The sequence below is a fragment of the Aptenodytes patagonicus genome, chromosome Z (genome assembly GCF_965638725.1).
Source record: "Aptenodytes patagonicus chromosome Z, bAptPat1.pri.cur, whole genome shotgun sequence".
NCBI classification, from domain to species: Eukaryota; Metazoa; Chordata; class Aves; order Sphenisciformes; family Spheniscidae; genus Aptenodytes; species Aptenodytes patagonicus.
In genome coordinates, this window is record NC_134982.1 from 31,364,523 (window position 1) to 31,380,479 (window position 15,957).

General features: G+C 38.3%; 1 protein-coding gene across 1 annotated transcript in view; it reads right to left on the reverse strand.

Annotated features, from left to right (window-relative positions):
- Positions 1 to 15,957, reverse strand: part of LOC143172968 (histone-arginine methyltransferase CARM1-like) — a 74,337-nt gene that overhangs the window by 9,799 nt on the left and 48,581 nt on the right. Inside the window, 4 exon segments of the mRNA XM_076362895.1 lie at positions 113 to 194; positions 4,500 to 4,590; positions 6,982 to 7,159; positions 11,348 to 11,458. Of these exon segments, the coding sequence (XP_076219010.1) occupies positions 113 to 194; positions 4,500 to 4,590; positions 6,982 to 7,159; positions 11,348 to 11,458 (462 nt within the window).

Consider the following 15,957-nt stretch of genomic DNA (forward strand, 5'->3'; position numbering starts at 1 on the left):
GCCACAGAGCTCTGTTAAACAAGGAGGCTACTGTACCTGTAGGATTTTGTGGAAGGGACAAGATAGGGAGAGGGAAAAACACAACAAATAATCCCCAGACATACAAACCTACCACAATAGGTTGTCGGAAATACTCATCCACAGCTGCACTGCGCAGACTGGACAGGTTGACCCCATAAAAGCATTCTTGGTACCTAGAAACAGTAACACATAAAATACTTAGGGAAAAATGTTTTTTCTGGTTTCCAACCAGACCCGGGCACAATAACTGTAAATGGCAGGTGAAGTGTGGCTAAGCACCTCTTTCCCTTTCTCCTGTCTGCCAAGAGGCCGAATTGCAGCCCTCTTGAGCTTACTTTACCTTCCCCACAGACATCCTATACAGCACTGAGGTGACAGGATCCCCTCAAATGAACATACGGAGACATTTCACACTATGCTTCTGAAAGAATCCACACAGCAAGCAGAGAATAGGGAGAACAGCTGAGGCACTCTTAAGCTACTTTTGTAATCTTGAGCTATTCTAGAATTGGGGGTGGACCTTGTATAAATCAAAATAGTGATGAGGACACCCGTATTACAGGTCTGTTCCTTTTTACTGACATTAAAGAGGAAAATAAAGGTCATTCTATACCAACTGAATGGGGGGAAAAATTGTATTTTTATGTTACCAATTTATGCAAATATGCATTTAATGTATATTCAGACTATTTCCAGTATGAAATTTGAAATGAAAATATACATGCTTGCAGTAATCTTCCTCCTGCATATAATCCTCTTACCAACTCATTGAAAAGTTTAATAGGTATCTTTCCTTCCAGATAACATAAACAAAAGGGGATGGAAAGGGGAAATGGCAAGGAAGCTCAACTCCTAGTGATGGAAGTGTCATCTAGATACAAAACCATGGTCAAGCATTCCAAGACTTCAGAAGCACTTAAAAAGGGAAACTTTAAATGTTTGTCCTCATTGTTACAACATCATACAACTCCTAAACTATCATAAGTTTTTTCAAAGTGGATGAGTTAGTCTAAACCAATCTGGCAATATCTCTTTAATATCCTGATAAATTCTGCATTACTAGTTCTGTGCTAATTGCATAAAGCGAAGATGCCCAGATGACTGTATGCCTTAAAGATATCTGAGGAAGATATTTAAGGAAAGAACTCAAATAAGCACAACAGAGGAAATCAGCTGACACCAGTAACTGCAAGTGATCTTTTACCCTTTTCCATATGTTTGCTGTACTGTATAAGTGAGTTGCTCATTTGTCACTGATGAGAAACACAGACAAAATGCACACCATTTTTAACCACTTGCTGTATATTTATGCTTTGTATCTTCCTGTCTTTGCAAGGTTTTCATCAACAAAGAGAGCAGTCTGCTCTTCTATGGTACACTATACTTTATCACACTTTTAGGAATGATTACTGGTAAATACAAATTAATATGCAACTCTGAAGCACAACAGTAAGCCAATCTGTAGGCCTGAAGAGAAATAAAACATACTTACACAGTCTCATAATTATTACTATTACTGTGCAGATCCAAGACAATAATTCTAAGTGTATAAGAAACATGTAGTCTTTCCTTTGTATAGTAAACAGGCTAGACTAACTGCTGCATCTAATGTTAGAACACACAGCATGATTTTTGCATAGGATTTTGAAGGTTTTTTAAAGTCCTGGTCCCTTTACCAGGTGAAAGTTCAAATTGCAAATCTAGATATTTCTTTCAGTCTTTTGCTCAAGTACTATCATCCAGCTGGATCCAAAACCATATCCAATCTCTAAGACACAGGACATAGATTTAGCTAAATAGGAAAGGATTTATTACATAAAAAACATCTTCTGTTCCAAGTAACAAAACTGGACAATGAATGAAAGCTGTTTCTTGAGGCCTGGAATTTGAAGCTTGGCAAATCACAGGCTGTCACCAACTAGTTCCTGATGGTTTACTTCAAACGTCCAAGAAAGCCCTGAGAAAGTGCTTTGTCTGAAAGAGGGCTTTTATAGCTCTGCATCTATCAGGATATCCAGACCTTTTAATATTAAGAACATGAATGTCCTAGAGTGGTGCAGAAGCAGAACTACTGCACTCTCACTCAGAACATTTTGATCCCACATTTGGTTGAAGACATTAGAAGCACTAATTTTTTTGTCTTTAGAGCACTCAGTAACCTCAAGAGTATTTAACCATCTTGCACAATCGATGTCCTGGGCATACATCCATACAAAACTACAACTATGTGGACTGACAGGAGGACTGATACTATAGCCCTCTGCTCGGGGGACATCTCAAGACAGCAACAAATTATATTGTAAGCACACAAACTATTTTGTCTAGGAATATGTCAAACAGAACTTCATATACAAGGAGTATCATCAAGGTTAATTGTGTGACATTTCTGTGGTTAGTTTGGTTGAAACATTCTCATAAAAAAAATTAAAAGTTGGTAATAAAAAGATCTGTCAAAAATGGGAGACATCCTTTTCAAAGACGGGTGGAGGAAAGACTGCAGTATGTTGCAATTTAGATACCAACCTGATCACTACCATAATTACAAAGGATAACTACAGTCTGTGATAATAATGTCAATGACAAAAACATTCTTGGTGCAAAGAGAAATTGGTTACTACAGCAGACCTGAAAAATCTGTTTTTCCCCTTTATGCAATTCTCTGAAAGCCTTGCAGTGGTTGACAGATAATTCAGCTTATTAAATGTATGCATGTAGGATATCTGGAATCAAATCATGCCAGCTAGATACAGATGAAGTTCTCTTTTTTTTTTTTTTTTAGAATGCAGATGGTGTATTTGTGTTAACAAACTACAAGAAACTAATCTAGCTGTACTATTCAGTCCCAACTGCACAATTCTTAAACAACAAAAGTCAGGAGATTCTTTCCCACCACCAATAACATTACCATATATGTCAGTGTTCATGGAGATACGTGCACACACACACACACACACACACACACTGTATCTACCCCACAGGTATTCCACAGAGGTCTTATATTTATTACAAATGAAGATGAAGCATCCCAAGCAGTCTGAAATAAAATGCTTTCATATTGGCAGTAACATCCAGTCCTGTATAGACCTGGAAAAAAAAGCTATATTTCTGCTTCAAACTACTAAATATGTATCTATCTTCTTTATTAAGTGATGAAGAATCTGCATTGTGGTACAACATTGTGCTTCAGCCCTGTAATTTATAGTATAATATATGTCATTGACATGTCATGAATATAAGCAAAAATAACAGGATCTTTGGGAAGAGGGACCAGACTGACAATTAAGATGTGAAAACTTATCAGAAGTTATTTCTACCTTTTTTTTTCAGTCTCTTAACATAGAAAAATACTGTTGCAGTTTTTGTGATTGTAAACTTACAATGCAAACATTTCATAACTGGCTCAGCCTACACAGTGAGAAAGAAGAGCACAAACTGGCTGTATAAAGTAACATTGCCAGCAAAGCATTCAGCATGTAAATCACTCAAACTTCTCTCACTCCTTTAATCACTATAGAAATAGTAAGATTTTGCTATAGCTCTGCTTCAGAGACAGCCAGAAGAAACCTAAGTATGAGCAGTTATACCGTAACTTGCGCATGGAAGAAAACTTTGTCTTTAATCTCAGAAACCAACAAATAGGTTTGATGAAGACCACTTCATGTTCACATTCCACATTGCAAGCTGAAAGAACAGTTGAATGACTGCATTTATAATCTTCCAGAAGATTTAAAAATAGTTAGCCCCAGAATTCCACAATACCTTTCATCCAAAACTTTTAAATAATAATCTATAAGTGGCTAATTTATGAATTAACTGATCTGTATCACATGAAGGACTGGAGATGTTTAAAAATAAACCTGCCCTTTGCTGAAATGGAATCATTCAATTTCTCCTCATTAGAATAACACTGTAAATGCTTTCTCCTATATAAAGCACAACAGCAGCTCAACAGTGGGTAGCAGCAGTAGGACACTCCAAGGCAAAAGGAGTACAACTTCTAGTTAAAGCTGCATGAAAAATTTAGGTTGACAGAAAGTAACTACAAAATTGGAAATTGTTCAGGACATGGGAATTAATACTTATTCTCTGTGAAGACTGCCAAGGAATCTTTCCTGTGCTCACGCACCTGGGACTTCAGGCAATGCAATGATCACCATCCGCAGCATACTACGCTGTGGTGTAGCAAAGGAAACACTAGCACCTGATTCACAGTCAACTCTTTTTCTTGCAATGGATGCTCCATGGAGTCAATTTCTCTTTCAAATAGGGACCCAGTCAGCTCTAGCACTTCCTGAGAGATCCTTCAGACTCAGACAATAAACAGTATGACAGCAGGCCAGAGTAGAAGTGAACATGGAAAATATAAAAGCATTCTCTTGTAATGTTGACAGATAGTTTATGCTGAATCACAGAACTGATTTAAATTTTAACCTCTACTGAATCTTTCATAAAAATAAAATAACACAAATAATCATTACCAAAAATTGGCTCTGGAATATTGTTCCATGTACAGCTGCTCATCGGAAAAAGGAGCCAAATGAATGTCACTGTATGTTGGGAACATCATTCCTAGTAAACAAAAGACAATATAAGGTAGAAAGGCAAGTGTTCAAGAAGTGTTTGGATAATGCTTTTAAATACACGGTTTAATGTTAAGATCGCCCTGTGTGGAGTAAGGAGTTGGACTTGATGATCCTGGTGAGTCCCTTCCAACTCGGGATATTCTGTGATTCTATAGTCCCACAGACATCTCTACAGGAATGTCTTCACTAGCGAGAAACCACCAGTTCAAAAGCAGCAATTGTCATACATGTCAGATATCTTAACGTTTAGTTTCATTAATATATGGGTTACTGAAATGTGAATATGCTAAAGCAGTTAGTAAAAAACCCAACCCAGAACAACTTAAAGAACAGACCACAATACTTCATAAAGTCCTAGTAATTTTATGGTCCTATATCAAATATTTGAATTATTTAGCTTCCTTCAAATGAAGTGAAATGCTAGCTATTAAATACCTTCTCAACACTCTCCAGTGGAATTATAGCACCCTCTTTGCTTATAGATAACCTAATAAATAAAACATCTGTGTGAAGGATTTGCATCAAAGCTCAGACTTGATCTTGAATTAAACTGCTGGGTATGGTTTTGGTCAAATTTGGAAGAACTGCTGTTAATGAATGTAGTAGTTATATGCACTTCACTCTTAAGACTTTTATCCAGGAAACTCATAGCACTTCAGAGTAAATACTGAAAACCTTACAAACACAAAAATGTATGTTACACTTTTTTTTTTTTTTTTTTACAGATGCTGAAGTTGAGAAACAGAATTTTATTTGCATGAAATGGCAAATCAGTGACAGAGCAGGGAATGAAATCCTTATCTACTAGTTTGCAAGAATGCATTTTCATTAGGATCTCCCACTCTCATGGTTCAGGAAAGCAGAGGAATTACCTTCCATTATTTTCTGTGGACAGTGCATCAGATTGCCTAGCAGCTTAAATGAAAGCCCTTGTATTCTGTTGTGCATGCGTCAATGGAAGCAGGAAGGAAAGCCTGGTCATTTTGAGCTACACTTGAGCATAATTATTCAGCCTTTTTTAATCTGGTATAAAACACAATGCATAGTTGAAGGGGAGGACAGGTAAAGGAGGGGAGGGAAAAGGAAACAGCTTTCCTTTTCTAAGTATATCATGTAGGAAGTGTCCACAGGAATTTAAATAAAGAACAACACCCACTCACAAAATAGGCATGCTTTTTAAAACTGGCTGTAGGGAGAATATTAACAAGTTTGCAGAGAATTTGGGACAGAAAGTTTCCAAACTTAATTGGTACTAAATATTAGCAACTTACTCAAAATGTCACAATTTCAGCTCACTTCTTAGACAATCAAGTTTAATAATCACCACATAAGCTGACTCATCCCCACTGTACAAGTGAGCAATTAGAAAGTTAGGCATGTATCTTTAAAAGCATTCACTCATTTAAAACTGAAAATGAGCTGCCTACTAGTCAGTTTTCAAAAGCCCTCCTCTGAAACTGGGCCCTAAAAATATAAACAGGAGGCTTAAGATCAGTGGCTGACTTGAAAAATACTACCCATATGTGCTTTGCAAGTTTGAAACAACTCAACAGCAAAGTCATTAGCTCCCTGCATTGAGGCACAGATTCAGCCCATGCTTCAAAAACTTCCATGCTGCAGTAATTTTACTTGAGAAAGGTCTCTTTTAAAGAAGTCTTTTAAAGAGAGACTTCATAGTTCATTTTCAGCAGTTCATGTAGAAAGATTTATCATTCAGCAATTGGATGCTCAGATTTGCCTCTCAAAGAAGATTCCCATGAGACCCTGGAACTTACAGATTCCCTTCAAAATTCCTCCAAACACAGGAGGGATGAAATACAGCGCACCGAACACTGTGAATTTCTCACATGTCACTCAAAAGGCAACATCCAAGTATTAGAATAATGTATCTGGGAGAAGCCCAATGAAAGGATGTCAAAACAATTTGAACTTCACCGTTTTCCCAAAGACAATATATTAGAGTTTTTCCACAAAAACAAGCTTATCCTATTTGACCGTTCTGTTCTCATCTACATTCCACTGTCTGGCAGTTGAGGCTAGTGTGCCATCATCTATTGTGGTATGTTGCAACAGAGATGCAGTCATAGTGTATATAACAGCAGGTTAAGATTAAAACACAGAACTCAGCAGTGCAACAGCAGCATACTCAAAAGCTATTTCCACTGTGAAACAGCAAGAAGTCACAGCATAGTACAATAGCAATGGTGGTTGCATCATCATATTAATTCCCTGGGCCCCCTAGATGTTGGTGGTAGAGCTAGAACGAGGGTATAAAACCAGACAATCCTGGACTACCAGTTTAAGTCTTTTTTTCTTCTTTCAGAAGCTTTTTATCTTCCTTTCTCTATGCAGGGGGTAACTGTGGTGACACACTCACCATTTGACTTCAACCATTTTTTGGAATGGAGGTAACTTTCCAACATCCTTTCATTGAACAGCATATAACCCATCGGTTCAGAAATTACCACATCAACACTCTCAGGCAGGGAGATCTCCTCAATTTTTCCAAACAGAACTGTGATCTTGTCAGAAAGGTTGTTACTTCTCACTAACAGCTGGAGGAAAAACAAAAGCACACAGAAAGTGTTGACTCCTTTGATTAGCAGAATTTATAGCAGAGATCTTTAATTAGCATTAAACCCCCTATAGTGTAAACCAACTACCTCAGTCTGTTAATCAGAATAAAATAGAAAGGTAACATATTTTTCTCTGCTACATCAAAACTTCTAAAGACTGGGACTCACTGGAGCAAACTCAAAGAAATGCATTGTGTGGAATCAGCAAGTGACAGTACAAGTACTGTTGTTCTGTAAGAGATAACTGTAATCAATATCCACAAGAAAAAATATCTACCAGGAAAAGGTGGATATTTTAATTCAACACAGAAGATTACAAAGAAAGGGTCTTCATAATTCTCCAAATTTTTAAAAATATTGTTCTGGAGTGAGTTACATAGTCATGAAAGGATGAAGCGACTCAAGAGCTGAAAAGTTTGTGGTGAGTAATTTCTAAGCATAAATGAAGCATAGCACTGTATTCACATAAATGCATTCAAATGGGCCAGTACTTAGAGCCAGGTTACTAGAGATTTATCCACTTCTATGTGCATAGTGAACCTCGGAGAAAAACGTTTAATGAACAGAAGAAATGGACCTAAAATTTTATGTTAAATACAGCATGTTATTAAGGAAAAGAACAACCTTTTCAAGGCCTCTATATATCTACACACAGATGCATATCCTATTTTCAGTTTAAAACCATTGCTCTTTGTCCTGTCACTACAGGCCCTGATAAAAAGTCTGTCATCATCTTTCTTCTAAGCCCCCTTTAAGTATTGAAAGGCCACTGTAAGGTCTCTCCAGAGCCTTTTCTTCTCCAGGCTGAACAATCCCAACTCTCTCAGCCTTTCCTCATAGGAGAGGTGTTCCAGCCCTCTGGTCATTTTTGTGGCCCTCCTCTGGAACCGCTCCAACAGGTCCGTGTCTTTCTTGCGCTGGGGACTCCAGAGCTGGATGCAGTATTGCAGGTGGAGTTTCACAAGAGCCGAGTAGAGGGATGGAATCCCCTCCCTCGACCTGCTGGCCACGCTTCTTTTTATGCAGCTCAGGATATGGTTGGCCTTCTGGGCTGCAAGTGCACATTGTCCAATTTTTCATCCACCGGTATCCTCAAGTCCTTCTCCACAGGGTGGCTCTCAATCCATTCATCCCCCAGCCTGTACTGATATTGAGGATTGCCCCAACCCTGGTGCAGGACCTTGCACTTGGCCTTGTTGAATCTCATGAGGTTCTCATAGGCCCACTCCTCAATCCTGTCAAGGTGTCTCTGGATGGCATCCCTCCTCTCAAGCCTATCAGCTGCACCACTCAGCTTGGTGTCGTCTGCAAACTTGCTGAGGGTGCACTCAATCCTGCTGTCTGGGTCACTGATGAAAATATCAAATAGTACACCCAACTACACACAGAACACAGTGACACAGACATGAGATATTCTCTAGTGAATATGTAAAATACCTATATTTTATGAATTTTCCCTCCAACACACTTTTCAGATATTCTACCATTGCACATCTGTACACAGTACACAGTTTTCAACACTGTCAAATAGTCATCTGATTTCTGGTAACTGCACTGTAGTGAGAAATTTTTAATATCATTCTTCCAAAATAAGCCTCCAACCACAAAGAGGAATTTACTGTAAATCCAAAAAATCTCTCAGTAAAAAGTATTAAAGCATTAATTCGCATTGTTCAAATATAATTTCCCTTCAGTCAGTAGTTCATTGTATTGGTTTCAAGTGTTTTGATTTAAAATAGAAAAAATGAAAAAAAGGAACAAGACTCATTAATCTCACATTCAACATTATTACATATATCTGAAACAGATGAAAAATGTAGTAAATCCATACAGAAATGAGAGAAGAAATGGATGGAAAGTAATGCTCTTCTCATAATCCAGATACTTGATAAAACATACTAATGAAATCCCACTGTGGAATATTAAGAAATGACAAATAGTATACCTAAGGCTAAATGTCTTTACACTGAATAAACTTAAATTCTTGAAACATATTACATTTTAATAGATCAGCTGATCTGCAATACAGTTCACGAGTGAACAAGTTTTCACAGGAAATTATGACTATAAAAATCTATCATATTTCTTATGAAAACTGAGTCCCATTTGGGGAAGTGGAAGGAGAAGGAAATGACCAAAAATCTATGAATTATCAAACTGAGACTCTGACATTTTAGCCAGTATTCCCCAGTATCTACAGCTGCTTAAGGTTCTTTACTTCTCTTTATCAATCAAAGGTTCTTTACTCCTCTTTATCATAGTTTTAAGCAGTTTAGCATTTCATACACCCTAGGAGAAAAGCAATTCCATTTCTAAAATCAATGCATTAATGCTATTTCTCTACCAATAAGTTGCCAGACATCTTACTCACGTTTACATTGCATCAAAAAATACACAATATTTGATACACTACAGATGCAGCATGTGCAGTTTCACAACTAGTGATTTTGCTTACTTCTGACTGGAGTCAAGTTCAAAGCTGTGACCAAAAACATATACATTATACTCACTACTACACATTATACTACTACTAGGAAAAGCAAGTTCTCTTTTGCTCTTTTTATCATGCTTTCATAAATAAAACTTCTGTCTATCATGAAACAAAGATATTGTACAAAATCATATGTGTTTACAAAATCCTGTGTGAAATAAGGACCACCCTCCACCCTTCCCTCTAAGAGATACCTTCCATATATTAACATTTTTAATGCTTTTGATAGGTCTGACAAAATGACAGACATCAGAAAAAAGTTCCCTTTAATTACAAAGAATCTTTTTAATTATTCAAATTATAATAAGAAAATAGAAATGTTCTTTCAGAACATACATGCTCAGTTAGGTTAGTACATCCTCACCAATTCCAAAAGTAACACACATAATAAGGAAACATTTGTCAATAGCCACACAAATAAGGCAGAAGTAGAAAATGATTGTATGAAAAAACACTTTTCCTCAATACATAAGTTAATGCAAAATGTATATGGGGAGATTATGGAGTCCTGTATTTAAGCTGGAATGAAAAATACAAAGAATTTATACATTAATAACGACTTATTTCTGGAGAGAAATAAAAATGTCTAATATCCACATTTTCTTGTTTAAGACCTAAACAGATTGTCTCAATTTCCAACAGCCATGCATTTCCTTCACAATGTTACAGTTGACAATTGGTGTTTGCCAGCCTTCACCAAGAGCAAGGCTGGATTGCTGCATCAAGACATACAGGAGGAACTTTCACTGAACCGCTGCATGCTCATTGTGTGGACTTAGAGGATCTATGGACTCCTAATGTTGCTCATCAACATTTATACTGTAGATCAGTAAAGCAGAAAGAAAAATTAACATCTAGATACTGCAAACTGTTTCTAGGTATGGGAAAAAAAATCCTCCACTTCACCATTTTCCACCCTCTTCCATGTTAAAACTATTTTTAAAACTCAGCTAGAGGTGATCAGTATTGACAAAATTTGTAACGATAATGCCCACACTTCCCCCCACACATTCTGATGTTCACCTAAATAAGCAGAGACTGTGAGAAAAAACATGGAGATTTTTGCTGTTGCTGCTATTTAGGATTAGTACTTTTTAGGAAGTGAACTTCTCCTAAGGCATTTAGTTACCAATACCACTTTGAGTGCTTAATTTTTTTTTAAATCATATTAGAATGCTTAGTAAAAACAATGCCTGAAAAATATCTGTTAAAACTAAATGCATTCTTCGGACATGTCCTTTTTAAACACTAAGAACACAGTTTCGTAAGAAGGTTGAAAGACCGAACTTATCACACTTAGCAGGAAACTAACTCAACTGTCTGATCACACAGATGTCCAAGAGTTTTAGGAAAAAAATACCCAAATGTTTTTGCACAGAACCGATGAAAACAACATCTAGTTTATTTTTTTTTCCCTTGGAAAAGTAAAAAATTTTATCACAGTTATGACTGTTCACTGTTTTTCACAATCATATGGTTTATTTATTTGACACATTAGAACATTCAGAACACCTTCAAAAACTACCTTCCAAAAAGTGTTGCCTATTAGAGACCTGACTTCTTAGAAAAATCACACTGAAGCCTTCAGCATTAGCCTTTTTGAGGCACAGTTCTTGATCTCTTAACTTTTTCAGTCTACACCATTCTAACACTTGGCTCAGGTGAAAAACACTTACCTCCGCATATTTTGCCATTGAACTGGCTTCAACTGCATAGACTTTTCTAGCTCCAGCCTGCACTGCAAAAAATGAAAGGATTCCTGATCCGCAGCCAACATCTAGGACCACCTTGAAAACAGAAGGCAGATCAAAAGAAACAAAATAATCAAAAAGTCACTTCCTGACACCTCTTTTAAGTAACTGAATTTTCATAGCTATACCCTGCATTTAGTAAGCCTGGCATTATGCAAAAATGTTACTAATTTCACTTGAAAAAGTGAAAATGCTTGTTAGTGAAGAGTTTTAATGCCCTTAATCTTTATTTTAGCAGCAACAGCATATTTTTAAAAGACTGTAGATTATTTTCATGTGTAAATACATGGTTATGGTTTGGAGGAAATAGATTTTTGTAACTAAGTTTCTTTAGGAGAAAAATTTGAAAAACAAGCCTAGTCTGAATACACTGGGGAGGGAGGGAAGACATGACAATAATAATTCTTTGAAGGACTACAGAATCGTGTCTTTCTGAATGAAAAATCACTCTGTGATGTGAAGTATCTTGGATAAAACCGAAGTATATATCTTTGTTCAAATATTGGTTCTACTTGCTGACATTGGTATTAGACCTTTAATTGCACTGCTTGATGTGGTGTCTCTCAAGGGCCCTCAGTTAAACATAAATCCTAATGCCTCATTTTCTCCATCAATCAGGTGGCTCACTTGTTGCAAGCCAAAATGTTGACTGAAATGTTTCGAAGGGTCAAAATTCTTGTTTCAACATATAGTGTAATGCAAAGGCAGCAACTGCTGCAACAGTCCAGACAAGACTCTAGTTCCTAGCTTCATGCAGTTGTACAGGTCACCTAACACTGATGCAGAGGCATAACTACATGGAAAGAGAGGCTAACTGCTGGAGAAATGGTTAAGATGATGTGACTGATGTGATCTTTGATGCAAAGCCCGCTTTTATACTGCCCGACAGAATTAGGCTAATACCAATACCTTGCTTCCCCAAAAATTTTAATACCAGCTTTGAGAAAAATTTCACAGAACAGCTCACTGTTCAGGTTCCTCCTACGGGTTTGTGCTTGACTGAAAACAAGGAGCGACAGTTTTCCTGTCCCTGTGACTGAAATGGTCATTAATTTTTGATCCAAGATATGAAATTCACAAGCCTGTTAGGTGATTCAAACCACCTGGAACTGGAACCTCCTAAGATTTCAAAGCACTTCAATCATGAAACCGAGCTACAGCCCTGACTCAATCTCAAGAGTCAAGAGCAGAGAAGCTTAAACATAATATAGATTCAGAGTAATACTGCAGCTTAGTATACCACCAGCTACCCCTGTTCTTTATCGCTTATTTGCCCCAAATTCCCATATGATGCACACTGCTTACCAGCCTTTAAAAACACAAAGAAAATTTTGTATATTCAAACAGAATAGTTTTGACAGAAAAATAATCTCTTAGAATGAAGGGCACATTCTACACCCTAAAAGTTACTCTACGTGACATTTAGGTTAAGTATTAAAGCATGCAGTCTAACACACATGGCCTGAATCTGTTATAGATAATATGAATCTGTGTTACAGAAGTACTCCACTGCAAAATAAATTAACATTGCTTCTGATATTGGACAGAGTCTCAAGTTTGGTGTAGAAGCCAGAACCTTGCCTTTAATAATTTTCTTTCCTACTGAAAGATTTTATTAAGCTCATTTTTTATATCACAGATGACAGGCTGTTACAGATCCAGTTTTGTTTCTATGCTTTGGCAGGTGTTAGAATACGCTCCTATGCCCAGAAGAACCAGCTTTTCAGAACAGCAAGTGACAGTAAGTATTGGTTACATAAGTAGGGAGGGAGACAATGACAAGTCAAGGCCAATTTCATTGAACCATAGGTCTGACAGAAGGTTTGGTAGGCTATTTCTCAATACCCAATGGGAACCACAAATACAATAATGCTTTCTCTCTGCATATGTGGAAAGTATAAGGAAGAGTCAACTGCTCAAGTTCAACATAAAACATCCAATGGAGAAGTGTGACTTTTTGCACCAGACCTAATTCTGATGCCATTTCTTACACTATACCTATGTCTACATCAGCAGGTGGTACAGCTGTATTGGAAAATTTTTTTTTCTGGATGATTTACTAAGACTAACTCTAGTCTGATTTTTCTTCTAGCTTAGTCCAGTTCAGTTTCATCCAAAATTAATCCAGCTTGCTTACTCTGAGACCACTCTACAATGTGAACTGAAGCACCCTGAGTGGCCATGACAGAAATTCACTTCAGAAGCTCACTCCTGACCCACATTAAGACTCTAATGAAGACACAAATGAGCACAGCACACTGAAGAAGCTGAAACAGAGGTAGCATTTGTCCAGTGATTAATGAAGCAAGGGGAAAAGGGGCTCAGAAATCTTATGTGACACAGTGTGGGAATTGCTAGAGGCTGCACAACAAGGCATAGGCATGCCCTGTAAGACTTGCTAGATCAACAGCCCTTGGCACACCACAGACCTTGATCCAGGACAGAACTTGTAAGGGATGATGTTGCTGCATGCATGCTGGGCTGCATGGAATGGCTGATGACTCTCCCTGAGGCTGGGATTGATGGTGACCTGTGGGGGACATGGGCTCTGGCTGGGGAGAGCCACCAGGTATGAAGCAATGGGTGGAGAGCAGCAGACTGTGTACCATTGGGGAGGCTGAACAGGAGATAGTTGGGATCTTCACAGACGCTTTCTAGAGGCAAAAGCCCTGAGTGTCAACACCTGGCTGTGCAGCTGGTATCAGACAGAAATTCAGCTTTTATGAGTGCAGTACCTTCTTGAGGAATGAAGACTGCTGGGGAGAGACAAGATCATCTAAAAAAGCAGGGCGAGAGTATCTTTGCCATCAGTTTTCCAACCTAACAAGGAGGGCTGAAAAAACTACGTACATGTTGTTGGAGGTCATTGTAGCCTGAAGAGAAGGCATGAGGGGAAGTGTTCAGGAGACAGCACAATGCACCCCTTGTAAAAGCAGCACAACAGGGGAGCCATCTGAGATACATATACACACCCACACATAGCATGGGAAACAAACATGAGGAATCTGAAGTCCATGCATAAATGCACAGCTTTCATCTCATAGGGATTACAGAGACATGGTGGGATAGCTTGCACAGCTAATGCTGCGATGGATGGCTACAGGCTGTCAGAAAGGATAGGCTGGGAAGGTCAGGAGGAGGGGTTGTACTCTATGCAAAGAATGACTCAAGTGCTTGGAGCTTTGGGAATAGGCAATGAGCTAGCTGAGAGCTTATGGGTAGGGATGAGAAGACACAGGGTAGGGATACAGATATTATTGAGGTAGGCATCTGTTATAGACCACTTGATCAAGAAGAGGAGGGAAACGATGCCTTCTGGAAGAAGCCTCATGATCATAGGCCTTATTACTTATCAGGAAGTTCAACCACCCCAATTCCTACTGGAAGGGTGGTATGGTGGGGCACAACCAATCCAGCGGATTTCTGGAGTGTCTTGATAATTTCCTGATAGTAGCGATCAATAAGCTGAGCAGGGGAGATGTTCTACTGAATCTCCAGCTAACAAACATTCCCAGCCTCTAGTGAGGGGATGACTGCTAGAAAGCAGCTTTGTAACAAAGGAGACCTAAGGGTCCTCCAGCTGGACAACAAGCTGAATACGAGTCAGCCCTTGCAGTCAAGAAGGCCAACTGCATACTGGGCTGTATTAGCAAGAGTGCAACCAGCAGAGGTCAGGGAAAAGCCATTTTTAAGACGACATTTGGGGAACTGTCCAGTTTTGATCTCCCCAGCACAAGACAGACACTGACATATTGCAGCAAGTCCCATGGAGGTCCACCAAGAAAATTAGGGGCTGGAGGACATGACATATGAAGAGAGGCTTGAGAGAAATCGGTTTGTCTAGTTTTAACAAGAGGAGGCAAGCTAACAGGAGAGCTTACTGCTGTCTTCATCTGCCTAATGGGAGTTCAGAGAAAATGGAGTCAGACACTTCTTGAAAGAGACACACAGTGATAGGACAAGAGGCAACAGACACAAATCATTAGACAAGAAATTCCAACAGATATAGTAAAACTTTTTCACCATGAGGGTTGTCAGACACTGGAACAGGTTGTCTACAGAGTCTGTGGCATCTCCATCCTTGGATCCATTCAAAATGTAACTGGAACAGACCTTAAGCAACCTGGTCTAGTTGGTCCTGCTTTCAGTAAAGGTTTGGACTAGAGATGTCCAGAGGTTCTTTCTGACCTAAATTACTTTAATCCAATGAACTTGCAATAGCATACCTTACTCCCCAAGTGGCATTGCTGTTACCACTGGCATCTCCTACAGAAAGCTTTGCTCCCTCTAGATAGGAAGAGCATCCTAACAGAGCTGTAAGAGCAGTCATTACGACAAAGTGCTGTGAAATAACAATACATGGTACTAGTATGCTTCTTTCTGAAAAGTAGAATTTTAAAATAAATAATAGACAGATAGTTGGGTGATGATGATGTCATGCATACTGAGAGGAAAGGTGGTAGATTGTATGTGCTTCAGTATTTATTTTGAAATGTGAATGCAGCTACTTCAGCAATTATCAGAAATCAGAGTCA